The following is a 13845-nucleotide window of genomic DNA, read 5'->3' as shown; positions in this document are numbered from 1 at the left end:
GCTTTTGTATGGACTATATCAATATGGTTGCCCCATGTCTATATGTATTTCCAAATAGAAACAGTAAGCCTTCTAATAGCTATATACTTTGCATTGCTGGCTATGTGACTTTGATGAGAGCCCTCAAACCAGTGCTTCTGGGTGTGGGGGGAAAACATGTAACCTCCCCCCAAAATGTAGTACAGTTGTATAGTGACAGATGGTATGCACACCTGTAGATTTTTTTTTCCCTTTAAGATGACTTACCAGAAAGGGCGGCTCCAGGATTGGGTTTTTGTGACACCATGAGGCAACCCAGCCACTCAGAGCAGGCCATGACATGGCAGTTCTCCATCTGAGCCATAGTCTTCTGAAAGTTGTATTTGTGTGGAAATTGGCTGAAGGACAGTTCGGAAGAACTGGTGCCATACTGAGCAATCAACATCTTTAGTTCCTTATGAAGAAAAGAAACTCAGGAGTGAGTGACATGGGCACCAAACAATAGTGGTGGAAGCACAAAAGTTACCTCCCAACATTTATCAATGAACTTGCTACAGTCTGACTATTTAGCTTCCTAGAAGACTAACAGCTGCTAGCTAGTAAAATTAACAGATTTCTGCAAGTGACTGGTCTGTGAACTGTCATAAGCAAGCCTCTCAATGACTGTGACTTTTAGGCGGCATTTTTTACCGCGAATTTGTGCAGGGCAAAAGGTCACTCGCGCGACTTGGAGTGGAGATGTGAACCATCTCCATTGAGAATAATGGATTTTTTTCCCCTCCAGCGTTTTGTAGCTTCAGGCGTCAAGCTACAAAACGCTCAGGTGTGAATGGGGTCTTAGGGGAATATTTGCTAAAACTGGAGCACTCAGAATCTGCTGTAGATGTTCATGGTGGCCAATCAGCTTCTAACTTCTACTTTTATTAAGCTTTGTCAATAAAACCTGGAAGCTAGTTTCTACGCAGAGCTGCATCAGATTTTTTTCTAGAAAATCACTCAGAACCCCCAAATATTATATATGTTTTTTTTAGCAAGGGAATACAATGGCAGTCACTGCAACTTTTTATCTCACACGGTCTTTTCTGCAGCAATTTTTCAAATGTGTTTTTTTGTTTCAAATTTCTCTTTATTTTATATTTTAAAAACTTACATTCAACAATTACCCCATTACAAATTTAATTACAGAAAAGAAAAAAAAAAAAAAACAAAAAACAAAAAAAAACCCCACAACAATCAACAAATTCACCTCATCCATCCCCCCACCCCCTCACTTACATAAATTCTTACAAGTTCCCCGAGGTACCCAATTCCTTCAATTTTTTCCAATACTTTGAAATTTGTTTCTCTCCATATCCCTCTTGTCTTATTTGTTTCTCCATAGAAAGCATTTAGCTCATCTTACATTTCCACTCCGTTGTTGGGGACTCTCCTTTTTTCCACTTACGTGCTATTACAGCTTTAGCTACTGAAGTCATCTGATGCAGAAATTCTATCTCCTTCTGTATTAATTTATTAAATGTATGGGAGCATAATACTGTCTTTATATCTGTTTTTATCTTATACCTGTCACCTTCTGATATAATTCTATTATCTTACCCCAAAATACTCTTATCTTCCAGCAACTATACCAGATATGCTCTAAAGTACCTTTTTCTATCTTACACCTCCAACAGGTTTAAGAGTTCTCTGTTTATTCTGTTCATGACCACTGGACTTCTATACCATCTTAATATAATTTTATTATTTTTTTCCTGATATTTAGTGGTTAAGGGTATTTTATATAGTCTTGCAAATATCTCTTCCCATTCTTTCTCTGTCATCTCATTCCCAATTTCTTCCTCTCATTTTCTTACACCTACTATTTTTTTAATATCACCAGTACTAAGTAATAGATTATATATCTTAGATAATATTTTTTTTTTGCTTTATCCTTATTTATTGCTATTTGTTCAAATATGGTTAATTGTCTATTAATCGTTGTTACAATTGGATCAATATATGCTTTCAGTTGAAAGTACTGAAACCATTTATTTTTATGTTCTTGCCCCAATTCCTGAAGTGTTGGCATTTTTCCATCCTTCAAGATTTGTATTATCCGTTCATGTTCCTCCATATTCCATTTCAAAAAGATATTATCTTTTAAGGCTGGTATAAATTCAGGATTGGCAAATAATGGAGTCATAGGGCCTATTAAAGATGACAGTTTACCTTTTTTTATCATATTGTCCTAAATTTTTAAGGTTGCTCTTACGAAGATAGGCATTTCCTTCTCCTCTGGTCTTAACTTCGTTTTTATCCATGAAGATATTTTATTTTAACCCCTAGTATATCTTCTTCTAACTTTATCCATTGCTTATCGTTTACATTCGTTTACATTAAATGTGTTTTTGGGGGGGGGAACAGTTTCATGACTTAAAAAAAAAATGTAAAAATAGTAAAGATTGGCCAATTTTTTGTATAATATGAAAGATGATGTTACGCCGAGTAAATAGATACATAACAATAAACACTAACACTAAACTTTGGTACATAAAAATCTCCGTAGGCAGCGCTTTAATTTTTTTTACAGGTTACCTGTTTAGAGTTACAGAGGAGAAACTGGGCTAGAATTATTTCTCTCACTCTAACGTTTGTGTTGATAACTCATGTGTGATTTGAACGTAATTTACATTTTATTTTTATTATTGTTTATTTTATTTCAATTTTTTTTTTTTTTTTTTACACTTGCCTCTTAAAAAAATAAAAATAAAGGATCACTTTTTATTCCTATTACAAGGAATGTAAACATCCCTTGTAATAGGAACAGTGTGTGACAGGTCCTCTTTATGGAGAGTTGTGGGGTCTAAAAGTCCCCGCATCTCTCCTCCAGGCAGAAAAGTCAGAGATCAAAAAATTAATTTCATTTTCAGTAAGAAAAAGGGAACCCAGAGGACAAATATGACCCCACACAGTGAGTTTTTACATGCGGACACTTTTTTTCAGCCACTGATCAATGCACTTAAAGGATAATTCACCGTTGGAACATGTAATATGATCCAGCTCCTGCCTCCTCTCCCCTCTGATCCCCCCTCCCTGTGACAGCAGGCCAGGGATCCTCTTCCCAAACCTGCTGTCACAATTAAAAAAATAAATGTTTTCTTGTAAATGAATGCATGCAAGTACCATCTGCCATTGCGGATGGTGGCTTGTAGCTCTCAATGGACTTCAAGGGCATTGACGAGTGCTCTCATAGTCCAATGATTCTTCCTGCAGTTCAGTAGCTGCGAGGTACAAGGTATGGGCTGACAGCTTACAGAGTGTCTGCAGGATCCAGACATCCGCTGATTGCAGGTGCAGTGCCTTACAGACTGCCGTGTAAAAAGATAATAAAAATGCATTTTTTTTTCAACCTGCAAAAAAATGTGCATTTATTATTTTTTGTAAAGTGTGACTATAATCCTTGAGTCAATGTTCACATTGATGCAATCTGGCATGCGATTGGACATGTCCAATCGCATGCCAAACTGGCAGCTATTGCCATAAATGGCACCGTCCGAATCGGTGTGACGTCAACTTTGCGACACCCTACTGATTCCCAAAAGTAGTTTCTGTACTACCTTTGGTGACTTTGAGGTGTGCAGGAACCCGCAGCGGGTATGAAATTGTGCGAGTTCAGCTGAACTTGTGCGATTTCAATCCTGCTGTCAGTGTAAACCTAGGCTTAAAGCCAAAAAGATGTCTGCATCGCAGTGTGGACAGGAGGTGCCGGCCAGCATTGGTCCACTGCTCTAAGCAGATGGGGCAACTGTCCCCCTCTTCTATTGCCAGAGCGCCCCCTGCAGGCTTTACAGGTGATCGCTGCAGAAGACACAGAACTATTATTTCTGTTATGTAACTTTGGTTACAGAACTCTAAACTATAGAGGGGACATTGAGGAAGGGAACTGCTGCTGACAGGTCCTAAAATAAGTCAAACTATCTGCAAACTGCTGGGAGCTCTAGCATCCCATTAGAATAGGGAAAAACAAAGCCTTGTGGCAGCTCACATTTCCTTCATTCTACTGTGAAAAACCCCAAAAATTGTCTATTGTCAACAAATGTAATTCCCTCCCACCCCCTCTCTCTTCCTACAATTGTCACTCCTTTAGCTCTTATTTAGATTTGAAGCCAAAATCCGGGCATAAAAATCAAAATCTATTCCTGGATATTAGAATGGATACACATTAACTAATGCCACTGAAAACCCAGATATTACCTTATAAAAGTAGAAGTGACACCATCACTGTATTACACATAGCCTTTGCAAAGCTGTGGGAGAGACCCAACAGGCTCCTCCCACCAAAGGCTGTCTGTAGAAAACTACAAGAGGGGGTGGAGACAAGACCAGTCACCCTGCACAAGGAGAGAGCACCAGTGAGCAGTCTTTATTACAGGAAGTCTCACACTGGATTACTCCACAGACCTGGAAGAAATATACAAAAAACACAGTGATTCAAGAAGAATGCACAGGGCCAATGGATTTTATATCCCGGTGTTCAGCTTTAATGTCCCAGGAATCTTTCTATTGGCATTCTTGATGATCAGATGCACCTCTTTCCTATCTTAGAGAAGTACAATGTGAGGACCTTGTTACAGCTCCTCATAGACACACTGTGGACTGTCAGTCACCTGTTGGGTTGGGAGTTCCGATGATGATTTCACTGGGGCTTCTATAACGGCTCTTGGATCTACAAATCAAAAACATAACAGGATCCATAATTGTGACAACCTGCAAAGACAGCTGGAGGAAAGTAACCCAGCAGAGGTCTGCAATTGAGCGAGTGACACCATGGCAAACATCTCCCAAGAGGCCACACCATATTCCCAATGGGACACCGCATCATAAATAGGCCATCCTTTACATCATGTTAATTTTGGCAGCAAATTTCCATTTAGTTTTAGTCTTAGTCTTACTGACTAAAATGGCATTTTAGCTTTAGTCTCATTGTAGTCTTCTGCAATTGTTTTAGTCATATTTAGTCGACTAAAATTTCCAGTAAATTTTAGTCGACTAAAACTCATTTTAGTCATCTAAAATCTGAGTATAATTAAATTGTAATGCATTAGTTAACATTTCTCTACAATTTCTAAACTCATTATATACTGCTGGAGTGAAAAATCAAATGTTATTATTTATGGTATTGAGGTATGAACATGCACTACAGACCAGTTTTCATTTTGAAGTCAAATTTCAATTTAGTTTTAATCTTGGTCTTTATACAAAAATGCCATTTTAGTTTTAGTCCAATTTTAGTCTTTTGACTAAAATGGCATTTTAGTTTTAGCCGTATTTTAGTAATGTCAATTGTTTTAGCTTTAGTCGTATTTTAGTTGACATAAATAGTATTCATTTAGTCGACTAAAATTTTTTAGTCGACAAAATGAACAGCTTTACATACAGTATTCTGCAATGTCACAACTGTGGGGCACCCACTGCATTTCTACACTTACCTGGCCACCCTATAAGCTTCCTTCGTGTCCAGGCAATTTTTTCAGTGCTGTGATACTTTGACTGACAATTACTTTGAAATGAAACACTGTACCCAAACTAATTTGATAGCAAAGGGGTGAATGGTTAAACTTTATTTCATCGCTGCTGCCATGATCGGTACAATGCTCATGAACTAAAGAATTATTAATTCATTCTCATGTCCCACAATGGAGAAAGGGAGCAGGTTCACAGATGTAAACACTGCATGGTTTACATCGGTCATGACTATGATAAGAGTTCATTTCATGGACATTAATGGGTGGAATGGCAGCCCGATGTTGCTTTTTCCAGTGCCGTTTGTATACAACACAGGTTAACGAACATTCTACCACCTTGCTGTCTTTAGACATGCTAAAGGTTTAACCACTTCAGCTCTGAAAGGTTTACCCCTCTTCATGACCAGGCCATTTTTTGCATTACGACACTGCATTACTTTAACTGACAATTGCGCAGTAGTGCAACGCTGTACATAAAAATATAATTTATGTCCTTTTTTCCCACAACTAGAGCTTTCTTTTGGTGGTATGTGATCACCTCTTTTCTTTTTTGCGCTACAAACAAAAAAAGTCTGACAATTTTGAAAAAATAAAAAACAATATTTCTTACATTCTGCTATAAAACATATCCAAATCAAATTTCTTCATCAGTTTAGGCCGATATATATTCTGCTACATATTTTTGGTAAAAAAAATACCAATAAGCGTATATTAATTGGTTTGCACAAAAATTATAGTGTCTACAAACTATGGGATCGATTTATGGGATTTTTTTTTTACTAGTAATGGTGGCGATCAGCAATTTTTAGCGGGACTGCGACATTGTGGCAGACATATCTGACAGTAAGAGATACTTTTTGGGGACCAGTGACACCAATACAATGATCAGTGCGAAAAAATACGCACTATCAATGTACTGACAATGGCAGGGAAGGGGTTAACATCAGGAGCGATCAAAGGGTTAAATGTGTCCCTAAGGAGTGCTTGCTAACTGTGGAGAATGTGCTTGTACTGTTAGAAGAGAGATCCGTGTTCTTGCTTAGGCATGTTCGAAATCCCACAGCGCTAATCACAAGCAATGAGATATTTCCCGGTTAGCAGCTGCACAGATCTGGAAATGTCTGTGATTAGTGCTGTGCAGTGTCCACTTCCAGACGGGATCGGGCATGTGGGATTTTGAACACGCCCAAGCTGCATCTATATTCCTGCTTAGCAGAACCACAAGATCTTTGTCTTCCCCCGACAGAACGGCGATCTGCCTTGTTCACATAGGCAAACCACTGTTCTGCTTATGTCGGGAATGATCGGCGGGTCCGCCTGACCTGCTGATTGGCTCCCGCTGTGTCCAATTACAATGGGAGCTGGTCACCGGTGGTGCGTGTGTGCGCGCCCCAGACCCGGAAGAGGCAATAACATACCTGTATGTGATTTTGCCAGTAGGAGGCGCCTCCCCGGAAGTATATGTAGGCGGAGCAGTTGACAGGTGATTAACCACTTAACAACCGCCCATTGCCGATTAACGGCTTCAGGGCGGTTGTTTAACTCTGAGAGGCCGTTAATTAACGGCCTCCCAGAATTCTGCTCTCGCGCGCCCCCTGGGGCGCGCACTCGAGAGCATCCGTGACCGCTGGGTCCACAGGACCCGGCGCATCACGGATCACGGTAAACGGCCGCTCGTCGCGGCCGTTTACCACGTGATCGCTCCGTCAAATGACGGAGTGATCACTTGTAAACAAACCGGCGTCATATTATGACGCCGGTTCCTCCCTCCCCTCTCTGTACCGATCGGTACAGCGGAGGGGAAAGAGATCGGTGTCAGCAGCGATGTGGGCTGCATCTGCAGTGCCCACATCGCTGCTCACCGAATTTAACCCCTCAATTCCCTGCCAATACTCTGCAATACCAGTGCATACACTGCAGTACCCTGCCATTACTCTGCAGTACCCCCCATTACTCTGCAGTAACCCCCATTACTCTGCAGTACCCCGCCATTACTCTGCAGTACCCCGCCATTACTCTGCAGTACCCCGCCATTACTCTGCAGTACCCCGCCATTACTCTGCAGTGCAGTATCCTGCCATTACTCTGCAGTACCCCCCAATACTCTGGAGTACCCCCCAATACTCTGCAGTACCCTGCCATTACTCTGTAGTACCCCCCAATACTCTGCAGTACCCTGCCATTACTCTGCAGTACCCGCCAATACTCTGCAGTACCCGCCAATATTCTGCAGTACCCGCCAATACTCTGCAGTACTCGCCATTACTCTGCAGTACCCCGCCATTACTCTGCAGTGCATTACCCTGCCATTACTCTGCAGTACCGTGCCATTACTCTGCAGTACCCCCCATACTCTGGAGTACCTCCCAATACTCTGCAGTACCCTGCCATTACTTTGTAGTACCCCCCAATACTCTGCAGTACCCTGCCATTACTCTGCAGTACCCCCCAATACTCTGCAGCACCCTGCCATTACTCTGCAGTACCCCGCCAATACTCTGCAGTACCCTGCCATAAATTGCCATACCCAGCCATACTCGGAGATACCCAGCCATACTCAGTGATACCCTGAAATACCCAGCCATAGACGCCCCCCACCCCTCACCGCCCTCCGGTGCTTCTACCAACTCGCCAGTACGATCAAAGCCAGAATCTTTTTTTTATTTTTTATTTCAGGCTTCCCAGCCTAGAGGTGAGATGTGGGGTCATATTGACCCCCCAGATTTCACTGTAAAGAGGACCCGTCACCCCATATTCCTATTACAAGGGATGTTTACATTCCTTGTAATAGGAATAAAAGTGATCAAAAATGTATTTTTGGGGAAAAAAATGTCAAACTAAAATAAATAAAGTAAAATGAACAATAAAAAAAAAAAAAAAAAATTTAAAGCGCCCCTGTCCCCATGTGCTCGCATGCAGAAGCGAACGCATGCGTAAGCCCCGCCCACATATGAAAACGGTGTTCAAACCACACATGTGAGGTATCGCCGCGAACGTTAGAGCGAGAGCAATAATTCTAGTCCTAGACCTCCTCTGCAACTCAAAACATGTAACCAGTAAAAAAAATTTAAAGCGTCGCCTATGGGGATTTTTTTAAGTAGCGACGTTTGGCGCCATTCCACGGGCATGTGCAATTTTGAAGAGTGACATGTTCGATATCTATTTACTCAGCATAACTTCATCTTTCACTTTATGCAAAAATTGGGCTAACTTTACTGTTTTTTTTGTTTTTTTTAAGCACAAAACTGTTTTTTCCCCCAAAAAATGCGTTTGAAAAATTGCTGCGCAAATACCGTGTGAGATAAAAATTTGCAACGACCACCATTGTATTCTCCAGGGTCAAATAAATGATGATTTTTACATGTAGGAGAGAAATGTCAGAATTGTCCTGGGTGCTCCAGAACGCCTGATGCCGCTCCCTGCATGTTGGACCTCTGTATGTGGCCACACTGTGTAAAAGTCTCACACATGTGGTATCGCCGTACACGGGAGTAATAGCAGAATGTGTTTTGGGGTGTAATTTGTGGTATGCATATGCTGTGTGTGAGAAATAACCTGATAATATGCCAATTTTGTGGGGAAAAAAAAAAAGGAAAAAAAATCTTGATTTTGCAAAGAATTGTGGGAAAAAATGACAACTTCAAAAAACTCATCATGCCTCTTACTAAATACATTGGAATGTCTTCTTCTTCTTTCCAAAAAGGGGTCATTTGGGGGGTATTTGTACTTTTCTGGCATGTTAGGGTCTCAAGAATTGAAATAGGCCGTCAGTCCTTCAGGTGTGATCAATTTTCAGATATTGGCGCCATAGCTTGTGGACTCTATAACTTTCACAAAGACCAAATAATATCCACCAATTTGTACTTATTTTTACCAAAGATATGTAGTAGTATAAATTTTGGCCAAAATTTATGAAGAAAAAATTACTAATCTGCTAAATTTTATAACAGAAACGAAGAAAAATTCATTTTTTCGCAGAATTTTCGGTCTTTTTTCTTTTATAGCACAAAAAATAAAAAACTGAGAGGTGATTAAATACCACCAAAAGAAAGCTCTATTTGTGTGAAAAAAAGGACAAAAATTTCATATAGGTCCAGTGTTGCATGACTGAGTAATTGTCATTCAAAATGTGAGAGCACCAAAAGCTGAAAATTGGTCTGGTTATTAAGGGTGTTTAAGTGCCCAGTGGTCAAGTGGTTAAATTACATGTAAACCCAATCACCGAAATCTAATACAAACTTCAGAGATTCCATCTCTAAAATTGATTTTAATCTAGTTCATTCTGCAACTTTCATTTACAATAATCCCTGGGGATCCTGCTATTAGGGTCCTTGCTCAGGCACTTCCTGTATTAGGACAATGCTCTGTACCCATCTCCCAATTTTCCTCCTGCATTGTTATATTTCCTTGTGTGAGAAACACACATATTATATATATATATATATATATATATATATATATATATATATATATATATATATGCACATATATATGCACACAGGAAGATGGTAAAGTTTATTCCCTCCAATCAGGGTATCATCAGAGTGGATAAGCAATGTCATTGCATGTGTATACTTTCTGAAAGGTGCAATACATATTGTTTTCTAAAAACAGAAAAGCATATGTATATAATCAACAAGAGAATCTATGAAGCAAAAAGAATTTGATGTCTATAAGCATTGGAAATTTAAATATAGGCCTACAATGATTTTTATCTTCATGGACAACATTAACCACTTGTTGACCGTGCTATAGCCGAATGATGGCTACAGTGCGGGCGTCTCGTCCTCTGGAAACTGCTGATCACAGGTTGAGGTAAAGAGCCAATCAGCAGCTCTTTAACACATGATCAGCTGTGTCCAATCAAAACTGATCATGGAGGCAAAGAGATGCCGGTTATCGGCACACCATTCCGCATGCTAACAGCATGAGGAGAGGAGAAGAGAGCCGATAACCAGCTCCTCTAACAGGGACATCTGCACTGAGAATCATGGCACTAATTATCAGTGTCCTGATTATCAATGCAGTCCCACCAGTGCTACAAATCTGTGCACACCAGTGCCCATCAGTGCTGCCAATCGGTGTCCATCAGTGCCTCTTTATTAGTGTCACCTATCAATGTTGCCTACCAGTGCCCATGAGCATCGCTCATCAGTGCCACCAGTGTTAATTTTGGCAGCAAATTTAGATTTAGTTTTAGTCTTAGGACTACAATGGCATTTAGTCCTATTTTAGTCTTCTGCAATTGCTTTAGTTGTATTTAGTCAAATTAATCTCCAGTACATTTTAGTCAACTAAAACTCATATTAGTCGTCTAAAATCAAATGGGTGTAATTAAATTGTAATGCATCAGTTAACATTTCTCTACAATTTCCATACTTATTATATACTGCTGGAGTGAGAAATCTAATATGTTATTATTTATGGCATTGAGGTATGAACATGCACTACAGACCACTGTTCATTTTGAAGTCAAATTTCTATTTAGTCTTAAGCCCCATACTTAGATTTTCAGCTGATTTTTTTCCTTCAGATTTACCAAAACCATGTAGTGCGAGGGCCTGCCTGATTACATACAAATTGAGACTCCTACGGTTTGACCTCATATTATATGGTTTTGGTAAATCTGAAGGGAAAAAACTCAGCAGAAAATCTCATAGTGCGTATAGAGCTTTAGTCTTTTGACTAAAATGCCATTTTAGTTTTAGTCGTATTTTAGTCATCTCAATTGTTTTAGTCGACTAAAATAGTATTCATTTGGTCGACTAAAATGTACCACCTATCAGTTCCCATCAGTGCAGCCTCATCAGTGCCCACCAGTGTAACCTATTAGAGTCCATCAATGCCGCCTCATCAGTGTCCATCAGTGCTGCCTATCAGTGCCCATCAGTACACATCAGTGAAAGAGAAAAATTACCTGTTTTCTACATTTTATAACAAACTATGAAAACGTTTTTTTTTTGTTTTTTTTTATATATTTTTTTTTTGTCTATTTTCATTTATTTAGCAAAAAATAAAAAACCCAGTGGTGATTAAATATACCAAAAGAAAGCTCCATTTGTGTACAGTGTTACATGACCGCAAAATTGTCATTTAAAGTGCGACAGCGCTGAAAGTTGAAAACTGGCCTGGGCAGGAAGGGGGTAAAAGTGCCCAGTAGGCAAGCGTTTAATGATAGACATTATTAAATAGTGAACTTTTGATATAGGGCTATATCTGTTTCAGTCCAGAATCTTAAGATTTGGCCACAGTCCAACAGTGCCATCCGTTAGATGAAAAACGCAAACGCTTAAGATTACTAAAACTTTTAAAGGGTGTGTCTCTACCTGGATGGGTGGGATGAAGTGGTGGCATCTCAAAGTGTATATACAATCAGGACAACAGCTTTATCTCTCTCTGTCTAGTAAAACTATTATTTCTTTAACTTTGTCTGTAGCATTCTTTTCCTGTAACTGAACCTCTCCATTAGTAACATTTGTATTTCCATTTGTAAATTTCATTAATTCTAAGTTATACCATTTACTTTATTTTTGTTATACTTAAGAGGAAACATTCCTTTCTGTTTTAAATAAATTAGATCTGGATTTATTAGAACTGCTTTGATCATTTGTTTTAATAATCTCATTATAAGTGATGTAGAAAGGCTTGATTAAAGGGGTTGTAAAGTACGTGTAAGTACGTTGTGTGTACGCAAAACCATCGAACTTTTGTACAAGGTACAAACAGGCATGCTCAGAACCAATGCAAAAGATCAGACAACAATACAGAAGTTGACCAAAGGTGGTGCTGGAGTAATTGAACGTCCTCTTTTGAAGTGTCATCAGTATGTTGAAACGTCACTACGTTCGTGTTTGTTGCCTAAAAAGTCCAATCGTGTGTATGTAATACAAACTTGTGGACTACGCTCTTGGTACAAAAGTCCACGGGAAAGTTTGTACAAAGTCCAATCGTGTCTATGAGGCTTTAGAGGGGCCTTGAGCACATATTGTAAGTTTCAGAACTTCATTAGGCAGATTGTGCGTATTTTCCTTTGCTTTTCAAACAGGGTGGCAGGGTTCTGGAGTGTGCAACACACAGAGTGTAATGTTCAGTACAGCTTTACGCACACACTGCAGTGTTCAGGATAGCTTTATGCACAGAGTGCTGCGGGAATGAAGCCATGTGAGTTCAGCTGAACTCACACAATTTCACTCTCGCTGGCAGTCTCGATTTCGGCCACAATTACAGAGACATCTGTGCAGGTTTTGCACCGATTAGGACGGTTCATTGACGGCAAATGGCGCAGAATTGACATGTCAAATTACAGCAGTGTGAACCAGGGCTTGTACTTGATTGGGTATTCTTTAACTGCTTGCTGACCGTATACTGTATATATAGACGGTGGCAAGGCAGCTCTCCTGGGCAGAATCATGTACCTAGTATGTGATCCTGCACTCCCGGGTCTGGGGCCACCAGCGACCCGCTCCCGCTGTGATTGGACACAATTGGAGCCAATCAGCGGGTCCAGCAGGTGCACTGTCCACCGTGACCCGCCAATCTTTTGGGACAAAGGCAGAACGTCAGTCTGCCCATGTAAACAAGGCAGATCGCCGTTTTGTGAGAAGGGAAGGTTGTGATCTTGTGTTCCTGTGAAGCAGGAACACGGATCTCTGCCTTCCCATAGTACAAGCACCTCACACAGTGTACACAAGCACAGGTAAGGCAGTTAACTCTTTAATCACCCCCGATGTTAAGAACATTCTCAGCCAACGTCATTGGTACAGTGACAGTGCATATTTTGAGCACTGATCACTGTATTAGTGTCACTGGTCCCCAAAAAGTGTCACTTAGTGTCCAATTTTCCGCCGCAATATCACAATCCCGGTCTAAGTCACTGATCGCCACCATTACCAGTATTAAAAAAAAAAAAAAAATTATATATAAATACAAAATTACATACGTTTTTTCCACAGTTTGTAGACGCTATAACGAATCAATATACACTTATTGGGATTTTACAAAAAATATGTAGCAGAATGCATATTGGCCTAAATTGATGAAGAAATTTAATTTTTTTTTCCATTCTTTTATTGGATGTGTTTTATTGCGGAAGGTAATATTGTTTTTTTTTTTGTTTATAGCGCACAAATTAAAAACCGAGGAGGTGATCAAATACCACCAAAAGAAAGCTCTATTTGTGGGAAAAAAGGGACACACATTTTATTTGGGTACAGCTTACCATGACCACGCAATTGTCAGTTAAAATAACTATAAAGTGCCATATCGCAAAAATGGCCTGGTCATAAAGAGGGGTAAACCTTCTGGAGCTCAAGTGGTTAAAAAGTGAAGCTTTACGACATTTACACTTATTATGGAAAATAAG

General features: G+C 39.9%; 1 protein-coding gene across 5 annotated transcripts in view; it reads right to left on the bottom strand.

The window, feature by feature from the left end:
* The window catches only part of LOC143960178 (E3 ubiquitin-protein ligase rfwd3.S-like), a 64497-nt gene that overhangs the window by 24928 nt on the left and 25724 nt on the right, over positions 1–13845 (bottom strand). For 2 of the 5 annotated variants that reach the window (XM_077468498.1, XM_077468497.1), the window contains exons 3-4: positions 4626–4684; positions 247–433 (exon numbers count right to left, since the gene is read on the bottom strand). The exons of 1 other annotated variant lie outside the window; for it this stretch is intronic. In XM_077468498.1, coding sequence (XP_077324624.1) covers positions 247–433; positions 4626–4684 — 246 coding nt within the window. The remainder of the gene's footprint in view (positions 1–246; positions 434–4625; positions 4685–13845) is intronic. 2 more of the 5 variants (XM_077468500.1, XM_077468499.1) reach the window with 1 other exon arrangement.

This window comes from Lithobates pipiens, unplaced genomic scaffold (genome assembly GCF_037356315.1).
Source record: "Lithobates pipiens isolate NorthernLeopardFrog02 unplaced genomic scaffold, aLitPip1_a1.2 Scaffold_8, whole genome shotgun sequence".
In the NCBI taxonomy this organism is placed as follows: domain Eukaryota; kingdom Metazoa; phylum Chordata; class Amphibia; order Anura; family Ranidae; genus Lithobates; species Lithobates pipiens.
This window is presented reverse-complemented; position numbering and strand designations above follow the sequence as displayed.